The 8,827-nt window shown below is 50.4% G+C and overlaps 3 protein-coding genes across 3 annotated transcripts; 1 reads left to right on the top strand and 2 right to left on the bottom strand.

The window, feature by feature from the left end:
• Positions 1 to 2,178: 2,178 nt before the first annotated feature.
• On the bottom strand, positions 2,179 to 2,965 carry QC764_512065 (uncharacterized protein). Its single transcript, XM_062948430.1, has 2 exons — positions 2,492 to 2,965; positions 2,179 to 2,429 (listed from the first exon to the last, which is right to left on the bottom strand). The coding sequence occupies exons 1-2, from the start codon at positions 2,891 to 2,893 to the stop codon at positions 2,250 to 2,252; spliced, it is 582 nt and encodes a 193-aa protein (XP_062799199.1). The 5' UTR covers positions 2,894 to 2,965; the 3' UTR covers positions 2,179 to 2,249.
• Positions 2,966 to 3,432: 467 nt separating this feature from the next.
• On the bottom strand, positions 3,433 to 5,930 carry QC764_0081090 (uncharacterized protein; the record flags this gene model as incomplete). Its single annotated transcript, XM_062940793.1, has 2 exons — positions 3,433 to 4,971; positions 5,586 to 5,930. 2 exons carry the CDS (start codon positions 5,928 to 5,930, stop codon positions 3,433 to 3,435), a joined length of 1,884 nt encoding a protein of 627 aa, XP_062799198.1.
• A 2,162-nt stretch (positions 5,931 to 8,092) lies between these two features.
• Positions 8,093 to 8,365, top strand: QC764_512040 (uncharacterized protein; the record flags this gene model as incomplete). Its single annotated transcript, XM_062948429.1, has 1 exon — positions 8,093 to 8,365. One exon carries the CDS (start codon positions 8,093 to 8,095, stop codon positions 8,363 to 8,365), a length of 273 nt encoding a protein of 90 aa, XP_062799197.1.
• Between the last annotated feature and the right edge of the window lie 462 nt (positions 8,366 to 8,827).

Below are 8,827 nucleotides of genomic sequence, written 5' to 3'. Positions count from 1 at the left end.
AATGCTAGGAATTGAATGGATGGTATCAACTCAGCAGGAAGCCATCATGTTGAGGTTTTCCGGTTAGGGAGGGAAGAATGTAACGCTTTTCTTGGCCTAGTCGTCTTTTGTAGAGGATTTCTTTCCTGGTGGGGGTAGAGGCGAAGGGAGAAAGGTGACTTTCTGATGGTGATTCGTGGATCGTCCAAAATTTCTGGTCGCGCCTCTGTTAAGAGAGCGTGTTGGATGCGTCGAACTACATGTAGCGTAATGTATGTACTACCCCTGTTGTGGTTGTCTACTGACGGGTGAGATCGCAGGAGAAGAAGGTGTCGTTTCGATCGTAGTGATGTTTTGAGAAGTGGATTCGGTGTTCGCTCTTGGTAGCTGATATTCTTTTTTTGTTTTTTTTTGTTTTTTTTGCGTGTCCTCTAGTCCGTAATAAGATTGATGGCAGCAGTTCTCAACGAAGGGTATGTTGCGGAGGATAAGAGCTTGTCGGAGAGGTGGGATTGGGAATTTTGAGACTCTAGATTCCAGGTCCTGTGGTATAGGGAGACAGCCTTCCTGGGCCGCTTGCTGAAGAACTGGATGGCCTCTGAATGGATGGCGGGTAGGCGGGCGGGTAGTAGTGGGGTGGACTGGTGAAATTGATGCGCTCAGGTGGGCTACCTGTGCTGACCTGAGGCTGGAGCTGTTGAGCTTGTTGTTGATGCTGCTGTGCGACAGGAGCAGTCTCACTCTCAGCGAGTGCAGTAACAGACATATTTCTGACGGGGAGCTGAACGATGTGCTCTGGTGTTGGTCCCATGGCACATGAGGAGATACAGGTGCTGGGAGAGGAATGAGCGCGCTTTTTGTCCTGCCCGTCTTACGGGGGTTAATGTGCTGGTAGGGAGGCAAGGAAATATGCGGTTTCAAGATGGTTTATAGGCCTTGAAAGATAATCGAGGCGTACAGTTGGTTGATGATTTGATGGAGGTTGCAAAAGGCAAAAGAAACGAAAACAGCATGGGTATAGGCTTCCGTTTCATTGTTGTATTTATCACAGATAGACCAATGAAGTAACTCGATCGTGACTCAGGACAGCCAGTGAAGCTCATCAAGGTTTATCATATAAGGAATAACACTCTATGTCAAGGGACACTACACACAATCCCAGCAAAAGTCATTGTGATTTTAACAAGCAACAATCTATTTCATTAACTTCTGCACTCAAAAGACCTGTCCTTTTCTTGGTAAGGGGCATGGTGGGCGTGGTAGATCAGTGTAAAAACTTATAGCCATCTACTTGGAATGGAAATGGGACATGGACAACAGATTGATGTCCTTTCATGAATCGTAATGCAGCACTGCGGAGTCAACGCCGCTGGGTATGACCACAAAGACTCATTTTATATGGTAGACGTTCAAAATCAAGTCAGCGTCTGAGACACAATTTACAGTCACATTTCGGACTCCCAATGTTATCCTCTTTGTCTTGACGTGTCTTGACCGAGTGACAACAAACTCCATCTGATTCCACAATCTATGGCTACCATCCACAACGTCGCATTATTCCAACTCAAAGCACTCACGAGCAACCCACCAATAACGTTAACCTCGCAACCTGACTGTCGCTCCTGCCTTCTCATCATCCAGGTACAACGCGCCTGCCTCATTGAAGTCCTGTTGATTCTGCCCCGTCCAGAGCCTTCCAGACGATGCCACGCGTCACCCACAGCCTTTAGCACGTGCTGTAGAGGTGCCAGATCCCAGCTATCTAACCCCCTCCATCTCTTGCTATCTCCCACCAAGATCGGTTTTGTTTTTTCATGCTGTCTCTTGAAGGCTCAGTGCAGTTTCCTCCCATACCAACCCACCGTGACCTTTTCGCATGCTAACAACCCTCGGGGAGTGAGAGCATGACATCAACATTACTAAATCCAGTGTGATGAGGATGTTGTTGACGTGTGTGATTACATTGAAATGTTGCGGAAAAGACCGCCAGCCAGAGTTGTGGCTGGGGGTTGGAACGGCGCAACAGCATTTTCTTTTTGGTGATGAGAGTTTGGTACTGACCTGTGGTCAAACTTCGTCTCAGGGAGATTTGACTGGTGGTTCAACACCCTGTAGACAAAGAGACTGCAACAAAATTCTAATTGCAATGTCTAATATTTTGTCCATGAGTGTTGAAAGATGACTCTTGTATTATGATATCTGTGATACCGAGCCTTCATCCGAGGATTGACATATCTTCAACCAAATCAGTGAGAAGAAGTCCCATGCCATCACTCATTCCGCTGGCGCTGGCGACGAAGACGGCCAATCCCACGGTGCTTCTTGAGAGCCAGCCTGCCTGTGCCAAACAGCTTCTTTCCACCACAGCTATTGCAGGTGACGAGGAGAGGCGGCGGTCGCTCAGGGAGCTTAGGCAGCTCGGGCTCGTTCTTGGGGGACTCGGCAGGCATCTGATAAAGTGACTCTCTGTCAGTTGGATCCCACTCAAATAAAAAAGAACAGCTCAACATACCCCTCTATCAATAATCGGCCACAGAGTCTCAATCGTCTTCCAAACATCACCAGGGCTGATAAAGTCGGACTTAAAGTCCTTCAGCTGATACTTTGGCTCCAGATCCTCGTTGAAGATGTGCATCAAGCTGGTCAAAAACCCGGGCGTCTCCATCTTTTCAATGTCGAGCTCCCAGGTGGCAAGGAACTCCTCCAGCATCTCCTCCGCCTTGCGACCTTCCTCGGTGCCCAGGTCGGCACAGGGAAAGTGTTTGTCGAAGCGTTCCTTGTGCTCTTCCAGGGCCCATTTCATTCTCTCGAACAGGTGGCTGATGTCTTGGCCACCGTATCTCCAGGCGAGCGTGATTCGGAGGTGCCAGCCTGCCACGCGGGCAATAGAGTCTTTGAAGCTCATTGGGGCCATGGTGGGTGGTGCCTTTGTGGCTTAAAATATGAGACAAAAGGTTGAGTGTTCGTCTGAAGTTGTAAAGATAGGTCTGGGGCGGTAAGAATGGAGGTTGTCTAAGAACAATAGCGTGGAAAAAGAAGGACTGACAATAGGTCATTGGCTGTGAAAATCCGGGCAGCCATGGGCACGAAGAAAAGTCGAACCTAACTGGTGTTCAACTCGTCAGCGTGCGACCTGAGGATTGAAGTTCAGATTGAATGGCTTGGATGACTTTTGATCGAACCTTCAAATTCGGCCATTACTGATAACACACACACGCCAGGAAGGCTCCCAGACTTTGAAAATCACCTCACACACCCTCAATATCAGCTCAGGCTGGCAACTTTGCAGGTATTTCGTTTAGGCACCACAGCCGATAGTGAACTCAAAGGCCACGTCCCCACACTCTGTCCGTTATATATTAATACTTCGTGCTAAAGATATGATACTACTTCTCAAAAGGTTCCCTCCTACAAAACAATCACATCAACGACTACTACCCAACCCCCAAAGGTTCAACCCTCCATCACCCCCAACGCCCCGAGAACAACCCCCTCACAATCCATCTCATATCCCTTTACATCAATAAACTCAATCATGGCCTTATTCCCCCTCCCAATAACCGCCATCCTCCTCCTCCCCAACCCCTCCCAGCCCACCTCCTCCAACCCCCCTTCCGGATCCCTCACAAACCCCCCCCAAGCCCCCTGAACCAACCCCATTAACTCCCTTTGCTCCTGTTCCATCTCAATCCCACTCACCACCTCCCCATTCCCAAAAACCATATTCATATCCACTCCATGATACGCCCCTGACCCCTCATACAACCTCGTATTCTCCCAATCAGCCCCATACCTATACACCCAAACCCGCACCCCCCTCCCCCTCCTCTGACCAGCCTGATACAGCACCGGACAAGTAAAACTCTCCAAATGAAACGACCTCACCTCCTCCACAGTAGGAGTTATATTCTGCGCATAAGCCGGAACACGATAATACCCCGCCTCATTATCTGTATTCCCCAACAAAACAGGAATCCTCGCCAAAGGCAGCCCAGCGAGCTCATCAGCAGCAAAAAAGGTTATGTTATCCGGTGCGGGCCAAAAGGGTGGTATGCCCCTCAATCGACTGCTGCTTTTGGCTGGTTTGATAGACGAGGCTGCCGAGAGGAGGGTTGTCCAGGGGACTGCCCTCATGCAAGTGATTGGGTTGGGGAGGGAACAGTTGACCAAACTGGCGACAGCTTCGAAATTGGATTGCTGAACAGATTTCGAATTTGATGGGAAGGAAAGCGCGGTGCCGGAGTGGGCGATCAACCCCCGGACTATCGGATCGCGGTGGTAGGCGTATGCCCAGTTATCCACGCTCACGGCACCAGAGGACTGTCCTGCAAGGATGATCTTGCTTGGGTCACCGCCAAAGAAAAGGATGTTATCACGCACCCATTCCACCGCAGCGCGTTGATCACGAAGCCCAGGGTTTTGAAAGGGGAGGTAGGATGAGCCAGGGAAGCCAAAGATGTTGAGGCGGTAGTTGACTGTTATGACGATGATATCCTGGGCGGAGGCGAGGCGGCCGCCGTGGTAGAAGGGGGTGTTGGTGTTGCCGATTGTGAAGCGGCCGCCGTAGAAGAAGATGAGGACTGGTTTGAGCGGCTGCGGCTGAGGAGGGAGGGGAGACCAGATATTGAGGGTGAGGCAGTCTTCATTCTGGGGGGTGCCGGCGGCGGAAGCGAAGAAGTTGATTATTCGCTGGGCTTGGGGAGTCAAGCCTGGGTAGTTGGGTGGCTTGGAGGGGGACAGGGGGCAGTCGTAGCCAAAGGAGGAGGCGTTACGGGAGAGGTCCGGGGTGAGGAGCCTTTGGGGTGGTGCGAATCGTAGGTCACCTAGAGGGGGTTTTGCGTAGGGAATGCCGAGAAATTCAAGTGCACAGGAGGCGTCGGGGAAGAGGTGCCCGGTGATAAGGCCGGATGTGGTTTTGACTTGGGCATCTTGAGCAATTGCCGACTGGCAGGATAACGATTGAACAGTGGTTGCAACCACGGTGGTTGCTAGCTTGAAGGAAAGCACAGTCAGCAACATGTTTTGGCTCTGCTCGGTCATTGAAATCTCGACCTTTGAAGGTCAAGTCTGATTCCCGAGACGTTGAGACCCCGCTTCGGACCTCGCAAAATATTGTCAGCGTATGCGCGGCTGTACGACGTCGACGTCGTATTGCGTGGTGAGATCCCATCTTTCAACGACTGTCAGCCCGGCGTGGTCCTCACATGTCCCGTCCCTGGAATGGAGATGGAATTCCGCAGCTTTATCCGTCAATTGAGCCAATGTCCACATATGTATCCATCGGCCATGTTCTCGACATGCCTCTATTCGGGAATCTCAATATCACAACCCATCGCTGTTGTGCTAGTCATTGATAAAATCTACGAGTACAAACATACGCCTGATCGAGATTTTTGCTGTGGTATCCTCCCCTGAAAACATCCCTTCCCGCGGGAAGATTCTCCTTGCTGCTATCTAAACTGTCTAACATTAGAATCTCTCTCATTTGCCTTGCCCGGATATGCCGCTCACCATCCTTTTTACCCACCCCACCCCAGACATTTCAACCTTGCCAGAAATGCCTCATCATCTCATTTCGGTCGTGATCGCAGCTGAGTAGCTCTCACCCACCTCAATTTGGCCTTTCCGTGGAAATATGAACTGGGTGAGCCGTGCCCCGGAAATAGCCGATCGTGGATCCTCCAGGCAGTGACAAAGTCGCCAATGAGGTTAGCCGAGCTTGCGGTGCACAAAAGCTGATCATTTTCTTGTTCCTGCTGTACTAGGAGGGCGAGGCGGGCGACTTCGTCGGCGGACTTCCGGAATTCGTTGAGGGTCTGCGAATCTGGCGGCACTTGGGGCACTTCTGGCAAAGTCCGTGGCACTTCTGGGAAAGCCCTTGGCTCATCTTGTTCCATAACAATGTCTTGTGATTCCTCGAGGTGAGAGTGTGGCTGATCCATATCTGTCATTTTGTTGGGTACTGGGCATGTGTCAGGAAAAGTCAGAGGTTGCGGTGAACGGGGCAAGCAGAGTTGGGGTGAAGACTTTTGAAGGAAGTTCAAGGCAGCAGACAACAGTAAGGGAAGGAGCGATGAAAGGTCAAAGTTCAACCACCCTGGCGCCACACTCCACCACAGCTCTGTTTGCTTGCTGCACATTCTGGCCTTCTTCAGATGCTCTTTGATGGCGATGAATAACAAGGCTTTTTTCTTATGAATTGAAGGTGCATTAGGTACGTCTCAAACCCACAACATGCGCAACGGTGTGCGCCAAAGAAAATCTACAGAACCGTCATATGATGCAATCCAATTACCACAAGCCGCTTTGACTCGGTCGACCAGCAACCGTAATCCAGCACTCATGATTCCTGCAAGTCTTTCAATGAGCCACGACACTCAAATGGAGAAATTGTCATTCATGATTCAGGACAAGTTTTCTTACCACGGTCTCCATTTCCAGTATACTACTACTAGAAAGGTTCCCTCCGGGGGGCATCAAGATCTCGAATTGTGCTAACAGGATAGTCGCATTCCGGGAAACGACTGAGATAGAATCTTCGAGCAATGAGAAGATTATAAATTAAGGCCATGCATTCTCCCGGCTGGGCTGAAGTGTGACCATAGATGACGTTATACAGGGCTGAGAATAGATCGTTAAGGTATTTCAAGGAATATTGGCACTCCTGATTCACTGCCATGCCAGCTTGCTCCTGGGTAGCGAGTTGCGGTTGCAGATTTGACCGATAGTGTGCTGGCCTTGGAAGACTCAGCCTTGGGGAAGAGGCAAAGTCCACACCATCTACTTATAGCAGTCCTTAAGACTTTGGTAAAGGGTGTGGTCCATGTCAGATGTCCATACAATGCTCTTTTTGCCTCCTGCATCTTTGGTGCCAAAGATGTCAAGAATTCCATTGTTCTTCGTCTCACGAGGTCACGAACATAGAAAATCAATCCCAGACAGCCATATCAGGGGTCCCAGCGTTGATGAAAATGAACCCTTAAATGCACCCACCCACCTAAAAGACAGAAGAATGTCAAAGGACAACAAAGGATGGGATTCTCGCTGTCACAACAGCAATTGCATCCAGGCCGTCCTGATAGGCCAGCAAGGTGGCCAGGCCTGGCATCCCAACACAAGCGCCGTCGGATACTACCTTGGCGCTTGTTTCTGCGCTTGTTTCTGCGCTTGGCCGCTCCTGATTCGACCCTCAACTTCAAATGCAATTGATGAGAAAACTCATCTGGGAGACAGCCCGATGGTGTTACCCCAGGGTGTTGCTGGGCGTGTCAGAGATGAGATGGCAGGCGCAAAAGCAAAAGACGCTGGGGCCCTTTGATGTCCCACAATGACCCACTGAACAAAGTGACGTCAGCGCAACCTCCCGTGTCTGGCCCCCTCGCCCTTCACTCAAACTGTAGAAGAAGACGCGTCGATATTTATACATTTTGACTTTCTGCACCTGATCAATGGTAGCATCCAGCATGACCATGAGCCGACGATCTCATCTGTTTTCCATCCGGAAACTCCCAAAGCCGTGCGGTAAGTCAAGGAGGGTAACATGGCATTGTTTCCAGCACGGGCCACCGGGGCACCGACCAGGAGGTCACCCCCTGTAAAAGGAGGCTCGTCCGGATCACCAACCGTCTCAAGTCTGGGGGAGGGGCCAATCACCGACCTCGCCTCGCTGTTAGATCGCCTCAGCTTTTGACCTCCTTGCGCTACCCAAGACGAAGTGGTGTGTTTGAGATTCGACTCTCTCTTCTCTTTTTCCATCTGCTTCTCTTTTCCCATCTCTTTTCTTCCACCTTTTCCCTCTCTCCACCAACAAATTCCCATTCGTTCTTTTTTTTCCCACTGTTGTTGTCGGGCAGGTTATTGATCGCTGGTCGCTGGTCGCAGTCATTTCCCAACACAATACCACTTCGATTCTACCATTCTCTTTTGCATTTGACCTTTTAATCCTCTAGGTCAGATTTCGACTTTATCATTTTATTATATACCCTGTGCTTGGATTTTCCTTGTCTGTCGCTGGTCGAACCATCACCTTGCTATCCTTCATTTTTACCACCAACTAGCGACAGCACCACACCCTCGCTTTTTATCTCAGTAGCACCACACACCAACCACCAAAATGGGTCAGAATCTTTCTCTCGAGGAGCCTTTCGCCGACACCGCTGGTGCCGTGTTCGCCAAGGAGGACCAGATGAACAGCATCATCTTGGGCATCGCGTGGGCTGGGTCGGTGTATGGTATCGGCATGATCTGGTGCGCCGTCACGCTGCTTTCTCGTTGGTCGGGCAGGGAATCGGACAGAGATCCTAACCTATTCTCGGTACTGGCGGCGTTCTTACTATCGACGGGGTGGCCGATGATTATGCTCTATTTCGCAATGTCGAGTCGGTAGTCGGGTTATCTCAGTGGACAAGAAATAGGATAATTCAGTCTGGGTGAGAAGGAACGAGTCTCAGAACAGTTGGCAGCGTGTGAGGACGGGCTCATGATTTCAAGGCTTTGAGATGAATGGGGTGGGCTGCTATGCCCAAGTTGACTTTGACGCGCGGAGGAGATGGTGGGGAGAGGGCTACATCATCGAGTAATGCCGAGCCAAGGTTGGATCATCAGGACTGGAGGGGAGCACGTCAATGACAAGCACAGGTTGTGCATGGGGATGGAAGGGGGAGGTTAAGGGAAGCCGACGGGAAGGGGTCTTCATCACAGCACATATAATACCACGGTATAAACAGTTTTCTCGTCATACCTTTTTACAAATGATCCTGGTCAAACGAAATGCAAAACCGCCATATTTTCTCTCAGTTTCGATGTCGAAATGGGTTATGATATTCGTCAATGTTCTTTCCCAATCCCA

Source organism: Podospora pseudoanserina, chromosome 5 (assembly GCF_035222485.1).
Source record: "Podospora pseudoanserina strain CBS 124.78 chromosome 5, whole genome shotgun sequence".
NCBI lineage: Eukaryota > Fungi > Ascomycota > Sordariomycetes > Sordariales > Podosporaceae > Podospora > Podospora pseudoanserina.
The sequence above is the reverse complement of the archived record's forward strand: the minus strand, read 5'-3'. Positions and strand labels throughout refer to the sequence as shown.